The following is a 19,093-nucleotide window of genomic DNA, read 5'->3' as shown; positions in this document are numbered from 1 at the left end:
ACAAAATACAGGAAACAGTTTCATCAGTGGCACTAGACATCAGGCAATGAAAGGTAGCAATCCCTGACAGGAAATAAATGAAGTGAGCCCCACGTCTGCTCCAGCTTACTGCCTGGAGGGGTTTCCACATTTTAAGTTAGGAAAGAGGGACAAGGTTGGAGATCGGCAGACTCCCTGAGTTGAGAGAAATAACTGAGAGTCTAGGGAGACCAAGACAGCTGGGGTTCACTGGAAACAATACTGAAGTGGAGAGAGCTATGAGAATTCTGGAGATCTGCAGAGGGTACCCCTCAAGTGTTTGGCTGAGTACTGATCAGTGCATGCATGTGAGGAAATTACCTGCGGCCAGGGAAAGACTCAACGGAGGAACGATGTTCACACAGACTGAAAACCTCACTACTTCATGTGGGAATGGATCAAGTAGGCAGAAGGGTCTTGCCTCAATACTAGCAATTAGCCCTACACAGAATAGTGCTCAGAACAGTGCTTAATCAATGGAGGGAAAAAAAGTCAATAAAACCAAAAGCTGGTTCTTTGAAAAGATCAAAATACTGATAAAACTCCAGCCACCCTCCCTTGATCAAGGGAAAAAAAGTGAAAAAAGTGGTATCACTACTAATACTAGATATTAAAAGGATTAATAAGAGAACATCGTGAACAACTTTATGCCAATACATTTGCTAATGTAAACAAAATGAATATATTCCTTGAAAAACACAAGTTTCCAAAGCTCATGCAACAGATTAATTAGGATTTACTGGCAGGTAAGGACTCTGGCACACCACAGTGTTAGAAAGGGATTTATTTCTCCCCTTTCAAAAAGCTCATGATTTCCACAAATACCATATAAACAGACCTTAAAGCTGAATTAAGTGAGGAAATGCCTTCCAATTTAGATAAAAATAGATTCTTCAAATTAACCAAGTCCAGAACAGATAATCGGCCTCAACCACTTATTAGCTTGTCAGAAATCTATTTTGTTCATTTGAGGTATTTAAATTCTTATTGTTTTGCTTATTAGCAAGCTAACAAATAGACTATTTTTATAAAAGAACAGGAATAAATATTATTTAGATTCTGAAAAAGTTTCTTTTACCACATAAAGATGTTTCTGGAAATGGAGGCCTACTGATGTTTTATTTTTAAAACATTCCACCCCAGAAGAAAACGTCCAGCGTCCCCTCCAACCCTGTCCTTAGCCCATCACTTACATAGAAGCCTCTTCAATCTCCAGTATACCAAACTGCAATTACTACAATAAAAACTCTATTTTTATTCAAGATATCGATAAAAGTTAATCATACTTCTTGATCAGCATGAGATATGCTGATGTATTTCAGGACCAATACAAAAAAAACTTGATATGTTAGCTAAAAGCTTAATGTTTATCAGTAAATCTATAATTTCCTTCAGGATTTCTTAAATAATGAGGTTAGTTCAAAGACTCCCATTGTTACCTTCCTTGACCTTTAGGAGTTCAGGAATTATATGTTTGAAGATCATTGCATCAAAGGAGCCCATGGGAAACGATGGACAGTAATGTTGAATAGGAGTAAGAAAACTGAGTTATTTAAAAGTCTCAAGTTTCATCTGTAAATTTATAATTATACTCAAAAAGTGACAACAAGCCAAAAATTTTTCCATTTTAAAATGACAGGTCATACTTCAAACTACCATCATTTAACATTTAGTAGTATAATCCACTACTAATAATTTGAACTAAACAACAAAAGCACAAACATAAAAACCAAGAAAATCTCTAGGAATAGCTATTTCTTGTCTATGCAGTATTCCAAATAGAGCTCTTATTTCTCCATGCATTCACTGTTAGTAACAGTAACAAATAGCTATCTGATAAAATGTAAACTTATTTAAATTTAGTTAAGCAAATTAAACTCTTGTTACTCACATATTAATTTAGAAATGCTTTGAAAAAATCTGCAGAGAAAGAAAGGAAGGAGGGAGGGAAATAGGGAGAGAAAAAGGGGTAAAAAGGAAAAAAGAGGGGAAGGGACAGAGGAAGGCAAGGAGGAAAAATGCAACCACAAACCTGCAAATGTTCTGATGTAATTTCTCCTGGAGTTCCATGAAGTTGTCATATCGATCTTTAGTGAACTTTATATTTCGGAGAACTGCTGCCACAGCATAAGGACGTATTTTAGCTGTCTGAAGTTCATTGTATCATTAGAGATTGTCCATACCTGGGCTTTTCTCATAACATCTTGTGAAAGAAAGTTAGCTGCACTCTTGATACTATTGCAAATTTGCAAAAAAGCATATATATTTCATTTAATCAGATAGTGGTGACAAGAGACAAAGTCACCCTTCTCGTGGAATGTACATTTCAGTAAAATTTCTGGAAATTTACTAACCAGAAAAAATTAACTTGTAAGTAGTTTGTTCATAGTTGATATTTTACCAAAATAATGTTCCCCCAAAGTTTCTTTAAACTTTATTAATATACCACAACTTAATTCTATCTCAAAGTTTTTTAAATAAACACCTGGTGTTATTTTCCAAAATTATCCAGGAAAACAAATGCTTTGCTTTCACCAATAAATGAAAGGGAACAAATTGACAGTTTTTAAGAGCTAGAGGCTAAATATATATCCATTTTTGGCAAATGGTCAAAGAAAATTATATTTGGCAGAAGGATCAGGTTTGTACCTGTTCCCTACCCACCTTCCAAATATATACACAAAGGAAACTTTCTAAAAAGGAAAATAAGAATTTAGTCTTATTACCTCTTCAGTGATGATCAATTTCTGGATTTCTCCATTAGGCATTACCCGTTTATACACTGGAGCCTTTATCCTAAAAGGAAATTAAACTTGATTTTTAACCAAAACATTTAATAAGCTCCATTCTGTGTAAAAGTACAAAAAATGAATAGGGCGCCTGGGTGGCTCAGTTGGTTAAGCGACTGCCTTCGGCTCAGGTCATGATCCTGGAGTCCCTGGATCGAGTCCCGCATCGGGCTCCCTGCTCGGTAGGGAGTCTGCTTCTCCCTCTGACCCTCCCCCCTCTCATGTGCTCTCTCTCATTCTCTCTCTCTCAAATAAATAAATAAAATCTTTAAAAAAAAAAAACAAAAAATGAATAGAGCTAAGACAATAAATAGGCTGAAGTTACAGCAAATCAGATTTAGGCTGAATATTAAAACAAAATGCAAACTTTCTAACACTTAAGGTAGTCCAAAAATGGTATACGATGCCTCATGGTAAGAAGTGTCCGGTCACTTGAGGATCAGCAGAGGCTAGAAAACCAATAAGCAACCATATAGGGGGTATTTAATTCAGCTGAGGGGCTAGATTTGTTAACTTTTTTTTTTTAGATTCGATAACCTTTAAAGCTTTATTCCAACCATGAGATTCTGAGCTTCTAAGAAAAATAGGGTTTATTAAAAATACAGATTGCCTGGTCCCATCTGGACCTACTGAATCAGGATATTCAAATGAAAGGCCAAGGAAAGGTACATTTTGAAGGCATAGTCCAGGTAATTCTTATCAGGAGAGATTGGGAACTACTGTTTCAATTCAGTGCTTCTCAAAAACCTTAATGTGCTCACAGTCAAGTGGGGAATTTGTTAAACCACAGACTCATTCAATAGGTCTTGAGTAGAGGCTGAGATTCTGCATTTCTAACAAGCTCTCAGGTGATAAAGAGGATGCTGATCCACAGACCACACTTTGAGTAGCAAAAGGGTGAAGTCACTTTCCTAATCCTGTCTGATCATTTTTAAAAATGAGGAGTAGAAAACTCTAATGAAGCAGGTTTGGAACATGCACTCTAAGGGATCATCCCTGGCCCTAAAATATGAGGGTCTGATTGTCACAGAACCAACTGAGTCACCTTCCAAATTTTACCACCTAAACCAAATGCCTAATTATCACCCTTTCACCCATACCCATCAGTCACCGGAAACCTCACAGGGTCAGCCTAGCCCATCGGCCAGAGGCTCTCATTCTTTTGCAACTGACCAGATGATATGTCATCGAAAGCAAAAATAATTATTTTTGATAGGTGTTATGTTTCACCTCTTTTTCACTTCATATATTCATTACTTTCTGTATTCATGAATAGTTGGAAGGGGACTTAAAAATATTCATTATAAATTAGGAGACTGAGGGATGCCTGCGTACCTCAGTCGGCTAAGCATCTGACTCTTGATTTGGGCTCAGGTCATGATCTCAGAGTTGTGAGACTGAGCCCCATGTCGGGTTCCACACAGGGTCATGGAGTCTCCTTAAGATTCTCTCTCTCCCTCTGCCCTCCCCTACCCCTACCCAGCACTAGCAGGTGCATGCTCTCTCTCAAAAACAAAAAAAAAATTAGAAGATTGAAACTAGAGGCCAATTAACTTGTCCAAGATCAGAGAGCCATCGTAAGATTTTCAGTTTTCCAGCTAGGAAGCTCCATTCCTGAGCTTCCTCAGAGTTCTTAAGCAAACAGCATACAAAGTTTTGCCACCTCTACTTTCCTCCCAACCTTTAACAAATCCCACTAGTCATCTATTTCTATTGGATTACTGAGGATGTTCACATGAACGCACTAAAAAATTTTATAAGCCATAAAATCCTTAACCACTCCAGTTTTAAAAAGTTCCCCAGATGGAAGGCTAGGACTTAGTATGCAAATTTTTAAATGGCTAAAATATGCATGAATCTTACTCTCCAACCCTCCCTCTAAGCAAAGCTAAAGCTGTGTACCTGCCCAACAAGTTCTTTTCTAAGGACTTAAAGAGGATTGCTGATAATAACAGGCAAAAGAAATCTAACTGAGCAAAGTATTTAATAAACATATTCTCTTACCTTTCTTTGAAGACTTGAAGTCCTCGAACCAATCCTTCCAAACACAGGAGATCATATCTATTGGCAGGGACGTCAATTTTGTAAAGAACAACATCAGAGGCTCCCTCTGCCTTTTCATTACCTTGTTCCTTACTTATGATTTCTTTCTCAGAAGTCTAAAACAAGTCCAAAAAAATAAAGCGAAATAAATCTAAATTCTTTGGAAAAAGTTGTTGACAGGGCTATAAAGTAGTAACTACAGGGGCTCCTGGGTGGCCCAGTTGGTTGAGCATCAGGGTCTTGGTTTCAGCTAAGGTCAGGATTGATCTCTTTCTCTCTCAAGTAAAATAAATAGATCTTTTTTTAAAGAAAGGAGTAACTACATTATACATGTTCTTTTCTGCAATAAAACATGTTTATTATATCTGCAACAAAAACATTAAATGTTATAATCACAGCAACAAAAAATAATGTTCTGCTGAGTTCAGACATCTAGCATACTCAGTCATTTCAGAACGGCACTAACTCCTCTAAAGCAAGGGTCAGCAAACTATGGTCCACTGGCCAAAATCATACCTGCCACCTATTTTTGTTAAGTTTTAATGGAACATCACCAGGCCCATTTGTTTACATGTTATCTACTGTGACTTACATACTGTAACAGCTGAGTTGTGATAGAGACTACACCACCTACAAGGCTTACGATCTGGACCTCTACAAAAAGAGTTTACCCATCCCAGATTTAAAAGAAAATACCACCACCAAGTACAAAGAGCAACAACAACGAAAAGTGTCAAAGAGGCAAAGTAAAGATGATTCACCAAATAAATATGACTTCTTATAATGACTCTAAAAGTTAAATCCAGTAGGCACCCAAGCCTAGAAGCAACATGAGAATGAGAGGAACACTAAAAAAAAAGAAGAAAAAAAAAACAAAACTGAAGAGATCAGAACTGTGGTGTAAATTGGGAGAGATTATAGGCACAATGGGAAACGACCTAATGACAGTAAAGGTATAGAGAGCAGTAAGAATAAAGGCAACCAAAAAGAGAGAAGAAACACTAGAATAATTTTAATGCAGTAGCCAAAAGCTTAGAATATCTCAATCACCACATTATAGCAGAGAATAACAGATTTTTTTTATATTTTTACTTTTTGTCTTTTTTTAATTTTATTTTATTATGTTATGTTAATCACCATACATCATTAGTTTTTGATGTAGTGTTCCATGATTCATTGTTTGCGTAGAACACCCAGTGCTCCATGCAGAACGTGCCCTCTTTAATACCCATCACCAGGCTAACCCATCCTCCCACCCCCTCCCCTCTAGAACCCTCAGTTTGTTTCTCAGAGTCCATAGTCTCTCATGGTTCGTCTCCCCCTCTGATTTCCCCCCCTTCATTCTTCCCCTCCTGCTATCTTTTTTTTTTTTTTTAACATGATGTATTATTTGTTTCAGAGGTACAGGTCTGTGATTCATCAGTCTTACACAATTCACAGCGCTCACCATAGCACATACCCTCCCCAATGTCTATCACCCAGCCACCCCACCTCTCCCACCCCCCACCACTCCAGCAACCCTCAGTTTGTTTCCTGAGATTAAGAATTCCTCGTATCAGTGAGATTATATGATACATGTCTTCCTCTGATTGACTTATTTCACTTAGCATAATACCCTCTAGTTCCATCCACCTCGCTGCAAATGGCAAGATTTCGTGGTGTTTTTTTGATGGCTGCATAATATTCCATTGTGTGTGTGTGTGTGTGTGTGTGTGTGTGTGTGTGCGCGCGCGCGCGCCACATCTTCTTTATCCAGTCATCTATTGATGGACATCTTGGCTCTTTCCACAGTTTGGCTACTGTGGACATTGCTGCTATAAACACTAGGGTGCACATACCCCTTTGGATCACTACATTTGTATCTTTGGGGTGAATACCCAGTAGTGCAATTGCTGGGTCATAGGGTAGCTCTACTTTCAACTTTCTGAGGAACCTCCATACTGTTTTCCAGAGTGGCTGCACCAGCTTGCATTCCCACCAACGGTGTAGGAGAGTTCCCCTTTCTCCGCATCCCCACCAACATCTGTCATTTCCGGACTTGTTAATTTTAGCCATTCTGACTGGTGTGAGGTGGTATCTCATTGAGGTTTTGAATTGGATTTCCCTGATGCCGAGCAATGTTGAGCACTTTTTCATGTGTCTGTTGGCCATTTGGATGTCTTCTTTGGAAAAATGTTCATGTCTTCTGCCCATTTCTTCATTGGATCATTTGTTCTTTGGGTGTTGAGTTTGATAAGTTCTTTATAGATTTTAGATACTAGCCCTTTATCTGATATGTCATTTGCAAATATCTTCTCCCATTCTGTCGGTTGTCTTTTGGTTTTGTTGACTGTTTCCTTTGCTGTGCAAAAGCTTTTTATCTTGATGAAGTCCCAATAGTTCATTTTTGCCCTTGCTTCCCTTGCCTTTGGTGATGTTTCTAGGAAGAAGTTGCTGCGGCCGAGGTCAAAGAGGTTGCTGCCTGTGTTCTCCTCTAGGATTTTGATGGACTCCTGTCTCACATTTAGGTCTTTCAACCATTTGGAGTCTATTTTTGTGTGTGGTGTAAGGAAATGGTCCAGTTTCATTCTTCCGCATGTGGCTGTCCAATTTTCCCAATACCATTTGTTGAAGAGACTGTCTTTTTTCCATTGGACATTGTGTCCTGCTTTGTCGAAGATTAGTTGACCATACAGTTGAGGGTCCATTTCTGGGCTCTCTATTCTGTTCCATTGACCTGTGTGTCTGTTTTTGTGCCAGTACCATACTGTCTTGATGATTACGGCTTTGTAATAGAGCTTGAAGTCCAGAATTGTGATGCCACCAGCTCTGCTTTTCTTTTTCAACATTCCTCTGGCTATCCAGGGTCTTTTCTGGTTCCATACAAATTTTAGGATTATTTGTTCCATTTCTTTGAAAAAAGTGGATGGTATTTTGATAGGGATTGCATTAAATGTGTAGATTGCTCTAGGTAGCATTGACATCTTCACAATATTTGTTCTTCCAATCTATGAGCATGGAACGTTTTTCCATTTCTTTGGAAATGGAAGTACTCCTTCATGAGTACTTTATAGTTTTCTGAGTACAGATTCTTTGCCTCTTTGGTTAGATTTATTCCTAGGTATCTTATGGTTTTGGGTGCAATTGTAAGTGGATCGACTCCTTAATTTCTCTTTCTTCTGTCTTGTTGGTGGTGTATAGAAATGCCACTGATTTCTGTGCACTGATTTTATATCCTGCCACTTTATGAATTCCTGTATGAGTTCTAGCAGTTTTGGGGTGGAGTCTTTTGGGTTTTCCACATAAAGTATCATAACATCTACAAAGAGTGAGAGTTTGACTTCTTCTTTGCCAGTTTGGATGCCTTTTATTTCTTTTTGTTGTCTGATTGCTGTGGCTAGGACTTCTAGTACTATGTTGAATAGCAGTGGTGATAGTGGACATCCTGCTGTTTTCCTGACCTTAGGGGGAAAGCTCTGTTTTTCCCCATTGAGAATGATATTTGCTGTGGGTTTTTCATAGATGGCTTTTATGATATTGAGTTATGTACCCTCTATACCTATACTCTGAAGAGTTTTGATCAAGAAAGGATGCTGTACTTTGTCAAATGCTTTTTCTGCATCTATTGAGAGGATCATATGATTCTTGTTCTTTCTTTTATTAATGTATTGTATCACATTGATTTGCAGATGTTGAACCAACCTTGCAGCCCAGGAATAAATCCCACTTGGTCCTGGTGAATAATCCTTTTAATGTACTGTTGGATCCTATTGGCTAGTATTTTGGTGAGAATTTTTGCATCCATGTTCATCTGGGATATTGGTCTGTAATTCTCCTTTTTGATGGGATCTTTGTCTGATTTTGGGATCAAGGTAATGCTGGCCTCATAAAACAAGTTTGGAAGTTTTCCTTCCATTTCTATTTTTTGGAACAGTTTCAGAATAGGTATTAATTCTTCTTTAAATATTTGGTAGAATTCCCCTGGGAAGCCATCTGGCCCTGAGCTCTTGTTTGTTGGGAGATTTTTGATTACTGCTTCACTTTCCTTAGTGGTTATAGGTCTGTTCAGGTTTTCTATTTCTTCCTGGTTCAGTTTTGGTAGTTGATACATTTCTAGGAATGCATCCATTTCTTCCAGATTATCTAATTTGCTGGCATATACTTGATCGTAATATGTTCTTATAACTGTATTTCTTTGGTGTTGGTTGTGATCTCTCCTCTTTCATTCATGATTTTATTTATTTGGGTCATTTCTCTTTTCTTTTGGGTAAGTCTGGCCAGGGGTTTATCAATCTTGTTAATTCTTTCAAAGAACCAGCTCCTAGTTTCGTTGATGTGTTCTACTGTTCTTTGGGTTTCTATTTCATTGATTTCTGCTCTGATCTTTATTATTTCTCTTCTCCTGCTGGGTTTAGGCTTTATTTGCTGTTCTTTCTCCAGCTCCTTTAGGTGTAGGGTTAGGCTGTGTATTTGAGACCTTTCTTGTTTCTTGAGAAAGACTTGTATTGCTATATACTTTCCTCTTAGGATTGCCTTTGCTGCATCCCAAAGATTTTGAACAGTTGTGTTTTCATTTTCATTTGTTTCCATGAATTTTTTTAATTCGTCTTTAATTTCCTGGTTGACCCATTCATTCTTTTTTTTTTTTTTTTTTTTTTTTTTTTTTTTTTTTTTTTTTTTTTTTAAAGATTTTATTTATTTATTTGAGAGAGAGAGAATGAGAGAGAACACATAAGAGGGGATAAGGTCAGAGGGCAAAGCAGACTCCCTGCCGAGCAGGGAGCCCGATGCGGGACTCGATCCAGGGACTCCAGGATCATGACCTGAGCCGAAGGCAGTCGCTTAACCAACTGAGCCACCCAGGCGCCCCCCATTCATTCTTTAGAAGGATGTTCTTTAGCCTCCATGTATTTGAGTTCTTTCCGACTTTCCTCTTGTGATTGAGTTCTAGTTTCAAAGCACTGTGGTCCGAAAATATGCAGGGAATGATCCCAATCTTTTCATACCGGTTGAGACCTCATTTGTGACCCAGGATGTGATCTATTCTGGAGAATGTTCCATGGGCACTAGAGAAGAATGTGTATTCTGTTGCTTTGGGATGGAATGTTCTGAATATATCTGTGAAGTCCATTTGGCCCAGTGTGTCATTTAAAGTCTTTACTTCCTTGCTGATCTTTTGCTTAGATGATCTGTCCATTTCATGGGGGGGGGGGGGGGTGTTAAAGTCCCCTACTACTATTGTATTGTTGTAGATGTGTTTCTTTGATTTTGTTATTAATTGGCTGCTCCCATGTTAGGGGCACAGATATTTACAATTGTTAGATCTTCTTGTTGGATAGCCCCTTTAGGTATGATATAGTGTCCTTCCTCATCTCTTATTATAGTCTTTGGTTTAAAATCTAATTTGTCTGATATAAGGATTGCCACCCCAGCTTTCTTTTGGTTCCATTAGCATGGTAAATGGTTTTCCACCCCCCCACTTTCAATCAGAATAACAGATTTTCTTAAAGATAACCATTTGGCAAGAAAGAATCACTATGATATACACCTGAGATAAGATACTGTAGGTCACTTATACTTCAACTTTAAAAAGCAGCAATTCTATTGACCTCTTTGATTGAGCTCTATTTAAATTCTAATTTTTCCTCCTCCTCCTGCCTCCTTTCATGTCATGCTTTCATCTCCCCCATTATAGAGGGACCCATATGAAGAAGGGGAGAAAATGTGGTAAGTAGAGAAATTAAGACATCTGAATTAAAAGAAAAAATGCCTACTCCCTTTGCAAAAAGACACACCAGCTTAAATATTTCAGTATCTCAATTCATAAAAAGACTGTATCTGAAGGCTGGGTTTGTGAGGGCTAACAGAATCCTTATAGAAATAAAAGACCACAGAAATTTCAGAGCTGGAAGGGATCTATAGGGATCATTTAATCCACAGCCCCCATTACATAGATGAAAAGGAGGCCCAGAGAAGCGATGTAGTTGTCCATGGTTACACAGCTAGTGAATGTGGGAGCTTGAACTATTACTCAGATTTTCTGATACCCAGTCCAAGGCTCTTAGATATCATACAGCCTCATACATTATTGAAGTCTAATTATTAATAGCAACTTGGAGAAATCTTAGCCAATTTCAAGCATAAGATGCTCATTAACAACAACAAAAAAAACTGCCTGTAACATCAGTAAAACGGCAGGAAAAACAAGGCAAGTCAATGTACATTTTTGTCAGCCTAAACCTCCTAGTGTTGTAATACTGAATAGATCAAGGAAAAAGACTTAAAAAAAAAAATAACATTAATTACAAGAAAAATGTGAAATCATCATTTTAGTGATAAACACAAGGTCTTAAGTGATCATTAGTAATATATTTTGCAAATGAACTTTTTAAAGGTATTTTAATTATACAATTAAAAGACTAGGAAGATGCTCCATAACAATTTTTGTAAGCAACTCTTCAAAAACCAGATCATCGGTGCGCCTGGGTGGCTCATGTGGTTAAGCAACTGCCTTCGGCTCAGGTCATGATCCCAGGGTCCTGGGATCAGCACTGCATGGGGCTCCCTGCTCGGTGGGGGGCCTGCTTCTCCCTCTCCCTCTGCTGCTCCCATTGCTTGTGCTCTCCTGCTCTCTGTCAAATGGATAAATAAAATCTTAAAAAAAAAAAAAAAAAAAAACCCCAAAACTAGAAGATCATCGCTTCTCGGCCTTTTGGCTAAGATCAAATGCAAAAACTAAAAGATCATTTTACAAGGTCAATGTAAACAGTAATGATTAGGAATGAATTAACACTGGTGAAATAGGAATAGTGGAAACAGGAAGTGAAGGAGGAGAAGCCACAGGCCACATGAACTCTGGCTAAAGTAACATTTCCATTGCTCCCCAGGCCCCTTTCCATAATTGATTTGTAAAAAGGCACCTCACTGCCAGGGAGCACACACTCATTCTGGGTTACTCAAGATGGTCTATCCATCTCCACAGCATTAGCCCGGTAACTTGAGGTGACTGCACACAACTTAACACATGAACCCTTTGAGATTTTTTTTTTTTTTAAGATTTTATTTATTTATTTGACAAAGAGAGACACAGTGAGAGAGGGAACACAAGCAGGGGGAGTGGGAGAGAGAGAAGCAGGCTTCCCGCGGAGCAGGGAGCCCGATGCGGGGCTCGATCCCAGGACCCTGGGATCATGACCTGAGCCGAAGGCAGACGCTTAACGACTGAGCCACCCAGGCGCCCCGCCCTTTGAGATTTTAAAGAAAGCAACAGATACTCTTAGAACTGGAGCTTAACCCCTTAACACCAAGAACACAGAAATCACCAGAGCCCACAAATGTTCCATCTTAGTCTAACTATAAGGTAACAAAATATAGTAAACCTCTGAAAAATATGCTTATACATGATTTAAAAAATATTCAATACATACAATTTCATCAAGTTCCAGACCAAATTCAAAACATAGTTCATCAAATTCTTCGTCAGCTGGAAAAAAAAAAAGAGATTGCTAATTTTAATCTGCTCAGCTTAAACGATGGTATGTAAACTGCATTTTCTTAATAACTGCCCTACACCAAGCTAGTATCAGGCAACAGATAGCACCATTTTAAAACCAACAAAAGGGACCAAAAAAAAAAAAAAAGCCCTCAAAAGAAACAACTATTTAAGGGCTGATTCATTTAATATCAACTACAGAATTAGGTTACCTGCAGTGGGAAGCTCACATTTACTTAGAAAAACAACCTATTAGGTAGGAATCAAATGTAAAGTAGGCTCCAAAACACAGATCCTGCACGATGGGATAACGTCATGTAAGTCCTATCATTTAAAATTCTGAGGCCTGATAGCGGGCTTTGGAGGCAGGCCAAACAGAGTTTGAACTCTGACTATTCCATTTACTAGTTCTGAGAGCTTGGCACCTTATGTAAACTTCCTGATACCTAGGCCTCATCCATAAAGTAGCATTTTACAGCTATTTATTTTTAGCATGGAACTCTGGGAAAGATTCCAATGATATTATGCAGGTAATAGACTTGGCATAGCACCCCAAAACCCAGTAGGTCTCCAATAATTAACAATTCTCTTCCTTGAAGTTATATTCTAATTTGCTACCTCATACAGCATTTGGGGGATTCTGTCATTATCAAAAATTGAACACAAACCATCACTACCGGTATATTCTAGTGAAAAGCTGGTCTTAAGATTCTGACCCTGACAATGAACTTCAACTCAACACTTAAGAGTTATCTACTAGGGGCGCCTGGGTGGCTCAGTCGTTAAGCGTCTGCCTTCGGCTCAGGTCGTGGTCCCAGGGTCCTGGGATCGAGCCCCGCATCGGGCTCCCTGCTCCGCGGGAAGCCTGCTTCTCCCTCTCCCATTCCCCCTGCTTGTGTTCCCTCTCTCGCTGTGTCTCTCTCTGTCAAATAAATAAATAAAATCTTTAAAAAAAAAAAAAAAAAGAGTTATCTACTATATGCCAGGTGCTATACTAGCTGCCAAGGCTACAGAAATAATTCCTACTCTAATAAGGAAATCAGATGTGTAAATATAGTTATGGTAATCCAAGGTACAGATGTGGCACAAAGAAAGTAATGAGCTTCACTTAGAGTCAGCTAAGGCTTCACACAAAGGCCAAGTTCTTTAGGCAGAGACTGTGGGGAATGGGACAACAGCATGGGAAACTTGCAAAGGTCAATAGGGATGAAGCATAAGGATAAAGTCAGGAAGAGATACAATGCAGCAAGCTGAAAGAACCCACATGCCAAGGGCCTTGCTCTGTCCTGCCTGCAGGCAGTGGGGGTTACACTGAAGGATTTTCTGCTGGGCAAAAGCAGGATTAGCTCTGCACTTTAAAGAATGGTGGCAGAGTGGTAGATGGACCTGAGCAGGGAGGCTCCTGCAACAGTACAGGTGAAGCACAGTGAGGACCTGACTGAAGGAGCAGCACTGGGTACAGGGAGGAAGAATGTGAGGAGTGTCGAAGAGAATCTGTAAGGCTCAATGACGGGATGGGAGGTGGGAATGGTGGGAGCAGGAAGAGTCTAGGTCTCCCAGGTCTCCAGCGTGGGTACCATTAACTAGGGCCAGGAACAATAGATGTCCCCAGTAATCCCTGCTCTTGGTATTCACATCCTTGTGTAAACGGAGTTCTGAAGCAACCACAGGAGTGATCCTTGAAGCATATTCTTCAGCCAGCCAAGCCTCGAGATGACTGCAGGCCCAGCTGACAGCTTGCCTACAACCTGGTCAGAGACCCAGAGCCAGAACCACCCAGCAAGCTACTCCTCTATTCCTCTCTCAGAAACTGTGAAATAATCACTTATTTTACACTCCTATGTACTGGGGTAATTCGTAATGCAGCAATAGAGAATACAGACTTTAGTCCCTGGAAGTGGAGTGCTGCCCTAACAAAATATGGGGAAAACATGGGAATGGCTTTAGAATCAGGAGGTGGGCTTTGAGCAAAGTGTAAATCAAAACCTCAAATGCCTTGGAAAAGCTGATACAAGAAGCCTCGTAGTCTTTAATAAGGATGCAGGTGAGGACATGGAGGAAACTGAGGGAGTGTTACTGGAAACTGGAAAAGGAGAATCCTTTATATATAAAGGCAGAAGTTTAGCAAGCAAGGCTATTGCCAAGTCATGCAGACCGTAGAAAATGTACCTATTCAACTGGGCGATGTAACTAAGATTCCCATCTAGTGCTGTGTCGCCTGGTTTTATTCTTGCCATTTATAATGTAAGAGAAGAGAAACGAAAGGCCATTGAAAAGGAGCCACGACTTGATGGTTTTAAAAATTCTCAGCCTCCTAAGATGTAAAACAGTGCTAAAATTAAGAAATGACTTCTGAGCAGAGCAAATCCACAGCAACGCCAGGAAAGCATGGTCCAAAGATGAAATTAAGGATATGATTGTAGATCTTAAGACTCAGAAAGATTAAAGGTACTATTCATTCAGATAAAAGGCACTCTAAGGGTGTGCCTCACAAATTCAGTCACACAACTGAGTTTAATCAAGGGCACTGTATCAGAAAAAGCCCAAGGTACAAAACACCTTATTTCAGAGATTTGTGAGTGGTGTGGCTGTCCACTAATGAAATGGAAACTAGCAAAATTCAAGGAAGACCTGCAATGTTTTTAAAAGAAATAAGTATGCAGAAACATCGTAAGCCTGAGCTGAAAGGGACAGAGACAGGACAAAATGAAGTCTTCAAACCGCCAAAATTCTATTAGCAAGTAATAGACTGAAAAAAACTAATCAGATGTAAAGCACCTGCTTTCTTTCACACACACAAAAACATAATAAGGATCACTCAGAGTGCAGCCAAGAGCCTAGAGGCTAGGGCTAAAAGCCATGGAGAATGATCCCAGGCCTTGAGACCTAATCAAGAAGGTCCAACATGCGCCAGCTCAATTTCAGATCTGCCATGGACCAAGGACTCCTTTGTGTCTCCCACTTTCCCTTCTGAATAGGAATATGTATAGCAGTTACCCTATGTCTGTCTCCCCAATGGATGTTAGTTGTCGGTGGGGCAGATCATGTATCTTTTAGGTCTCTGAGACCAAGAGTAACTATATTCAAGTAGCTGTACTTAAGGAACTACACCTCCACACCAGGACCTGATTTAGAGGAGATTCTGGATTTTGAGCTGCTGCTCTAATGGGATGACACTTCTGGAATCCTTGGGAAGGGGTGAGTAGATTTTACATGCAGGAGGAACATGAATCATTGAGGGCCAAAGGGGCAGACTGGTAGTCAGCCTCCCAAACTACCTGCCTCCTGGTATTCACATCCTTGTGCAGTCCCCCTCCACACTGTGTTGAATTGGTCTGTGTGACCTAAAGATGATGTTAAGGGATGGCATGTCACTTCTGAGATACTACTGAAAATTGTGCTTCTGTAACTCTGAACACTCAATTACCTGCTCTCTTGGGTCCTCTCACTCTGGGACAAACAAGCCACCATACTGCAAGCAGTCCTAGGTGGGAGGCACTGAAGTCTAACCAAAAATGTGCAAGGAGCAGAGGCCTGCCAACAACCACTTGAGTGAATTTGGAATTAGATTCTCCAACCCCACTTAGGCCTTGAGATGACTACAGACCTGACACCTTTATGACAAGGTAGTAAGAGATCCAGAGCCAGAACTACCTAACTAAGCCACTCCCCAATCCTGGACCCTCAGAAGTCATTTAACAAATGACTGTTTTAAGCTGCTAAATTTGGGGGTAATTCATGATGCAGTAATAGATTACAATCTGGTAACCATTTAGTTATTAAATATTAGTTATTAAAATATTGAATCTGTCAATGAATCCTAATTATACAATTTGTTTTATTCCTTTTAGCTGTATTTCATGTGCTTAGAAACAAGGAAGAACCAACAAAATCAGGATTAATAATCCTAACAAAATGACACACCTAACTGACTATATCCTAGGGGTTTGCAGGACATACCCAGGTGGCTCTGACAGTACCGTCTGCAATCACACCGAGGCAGAGCAGGACCAGAACTCAACAGTGATAATAAATCATTAACAAGAAAATGAACGACAAGAAGGAAAACACCTGAGAAAGGGGATTAAAAAGGTAGACTGAGAGGGACACCTGGGTGGCTCAGTTGGTTAAGCGTCTGCCTTGGGCTCAGGTCATGGTCCCAGGGTCCTGGGATCGAGCCCCGCATCTGCTCGGCCTCCTTGCTCACCAGGGAGCCTGCTTCTCCCTCTGCCTGCCACTCCCCCTGCTCACTTACTCTGACAAAAAAACCTTTAAAAAAAAAAAGATAATGCCAGATTCTTTGGGGGGTAAAAAAGTAAAAAAGGTAGACGGAGATAAAACTGCCCCAGAGAAGCAAAATGACTAAAACAATAGAAGCATCTTGAGAAATATCCCTGGTAAGCAAAGAGATGAAGAGGAAGGCAGTAACTGGTAGAAACAATGGAATTTAGGACAAAAAGCAAACCTTGGAGGGACTGAAGAGGGAATGGAGATCCAAAAGAGTGAATGAGATATTGTCTGAAAATAGAGAGGAAGACTGGGGCGCCTGGGTGGCTCAGTCATTAAGCGTCTGCCTTCGGCTCAGTTCATGAGCCCAGGGTCTTGGGATCGAGTCCCGTGTCGGGCTCCCTGCTCGGTAGGAAGCCTGCTTCTCCCTCTCCCACTCCCCCTGTTTATGTTCCCTCTCTCACTGTCTCTCTCTGTCAAATAAAATCTTAAAAAAAAAAAAAAATAGGGGGCGCCAGGGTGGCTCAGTCGTTAAGCGTCTGCCTTCGGCTCAGGTCATGATCCCAGGGTCCTGGGATCGAGTCCCGCGTCGGGCTCCCTGCTCCACGGGAAGCCTGCTTCTCCCTCTTCCACTCCCCCACTTGTGTTCCCTCTCTCGCTGTCTCTCTCTCTCTCTCTCTCTCTGTCAAGTAAATAAATAAAATCTTAAAAAAAAAAAAAATAGGAGGAAGACTGATTAAAAGAGAGAGGGTAGGAAATGAGATGGACTCATACTACTTGGAAACTGGATACTTTGCTAAACATGTTTTTCCAACTTTGACCTCAACCCAGTTAAAAGTTTCAACAACATATGAAATATAAACTAATGATGAATATTATTTATGACCTGTCTTAAGTACATCTCAATAACATCAATCTTTCTGATGTTTTAGAGTCAGTACCTGATGGATACTTGGGGGGGGTGGGCAATCAAGCTTGCCTGATCGCTTTCAATAAAAAAGGGGGGGGCAGCCAGAGAATATATTAAAACACCAAATGACAGTAAATATATTATAAATCTCACCATTTTAAAAACCTAGAATAGGGGCGCCTGGGTGGCTCAGCCAGTTAAACGACCGACTCTGGATTTCAGCTCAGGGTGGTGGGATCCAGTCCTACGATGGGCTCCACACTCAGTGGGGAGTCTGCTTGAGTTTCTCTCCTTCTCCCTCTCCCTCTGCCCCCCCAACACGTGTGCACGTGCTCTCTCAAATAAATCTTTAAAAAAATAAAAATTTTTAAAAAGGAAATACAAACCTAATTTCTTACTTCCCCAGAAATGTATACTTGGGTGGTAACTAATCACAGATGTCTTGAACAAATATTTGCCACATACCATCTTTTGCAATTCAGGCATATCATATACCATTAGTGAGAATATGGTTTAGAAGAATGGGTTAAGAAATATAAATACGCCAAAAAAAAAAAAAGAAAGAAAGAAAATAAGCATGTTATAAAAAGTATAAAGAAAAAAAGTGTAGAGAATTAGAGCTGAATTCAGAGGTCAAGAGTATTACCTCTATTTTCAAGGTCTTAAAGGCAGAACCCTACAAAGAATACTTAAAAGAATATGTAGTACCTAAAATGTTTCTGAAGGTGTAAATTTTTTTTTTTTAAAGATTTTATTTATTTGACAGAGAAAGAGAGAGAGGGCAAGCACAGCAGGGGGAACAGCAGAGGGAGAGGGAGAAGCAGACTCTCCGCTGAGCAGGATGCACCGTGCAGGCCTCGATCCCAGGACCCTGGAATCATGACCTGAGCCCAAGGCAGACGCTTAACCAACTGAGCCACCTAGGTGCCCCTCAGGAACATTTTAAAAGCTAACTATTTTCAGGTAATATCTTATTCTAAGAAGCAGTACCTTTTAAACAGACTAGGGCTCTGTTATCATCCTGAGCCCTAAAAACCAAAAACAGCTCACAAACCAGCTGCCACAGCTTTTATATAAGCTGATAACTACGAGAGGCAGATACCATTTCAACTGTTACATCCATATGATCCCAGATGATTGTACTTAATATTTCCTCTTCTCTAAATGGGGATGTTTTTAGAACAGAAGAGATGAAGTGAAGACTGAGCCCACCCAGTAAAGACTCCTCATTGTCATTCGGGTCTGAGCTCAGATGTTACTACTGCATCTAATGTTGTTCTTAGAACAGTATTTTCGTTTCCCTGATAGCCTTTAACTTAATCCAGAATCATTTTATTAATGTGCTGATTACTTATTGTCTGTCTCCCTCATTAAAATGTGACCGTGGACCTTATGTGTCATGTGCCCCGCTGTATTCCCAAAGCGCTTAGAACAGTGCCTGGCACGTAACACGTTATACATAATACCACCCCTTCCCGCTCAAACTTCTCCCTCCACTCCCTCATAAATGGAGTTTCTATAGAGCTCTTCTTGTTGCACTCCACTAGCTGCACTCGGGATGCAACCTAGGGCTTCATTCCTACTCTATCCCCTGGCCCCAGGCACGCAGAAGACGCTCCATGGGAGACTGCTGAA

At 40.0% G+C, this 19,093-nt stretch overlaps 1 protein-coding gene across 3 annotated transcripts in view; it reads right to left on the bottom strand.

Moving 5' to 3' along the window:
- The window catches only part of FARSB (phenylalanyl-tRNA synthetase subunit beta), a 75,733-nt gene that overhangs the window by 56,171 nt on the left and 469 nt on the right, over positions 1 to 19,093 (bottom strand). For 2 of the 3 annotated variants that reach the window (XM_032401255.1, XM_032401265.1), the window contains exons 2-5: positions 12,257 to 12,312; positions 4,812 to 4,966; positions 2,745 to 2,814; positions 2,051 to 2,166 (exon numbers count right to left, since the gene is read on the bottom strand). In XM_032401255.1, the coding sequence (XP_032257146.1) occupies positions 2,051 to 2,166; positions 2,745 to 2,814; positions 4,812 to 4,966; positions 12,257 to 12,312 (397 nt within the window). The remainder of the gene's footprint in view (positions 1 to 2,050; positions 2,167 to 2,744; positions 2,815 to 4,811; positions 4,967 to 12,256; positions 12,313 to 19,093) is intronic. The other variant, XM_032401258.1, reaches the window with a different exon arrangement.

Source organism: Phoca vitulina, unplaced genomic scaffold (genome assembly GCF_004348235.1).
Source record: "Phoca vitulina isolate PV1807 unplaced genomic scaffold, GSC_HSeal_1.0 scaffold1, whole genome shotgun sequence".
NCBI classification, from domain to species: Eukaryota; Metazoa; Chordata; class Mammalia; order Carnivora; family Phocidae; genus Phoca; species Phoca vitulina.
The sequence above is the reverse complement of the archived record's forward strand: the minus strand, read 5'-3'. Positions and strand labels throughout refer to the sequence as shown.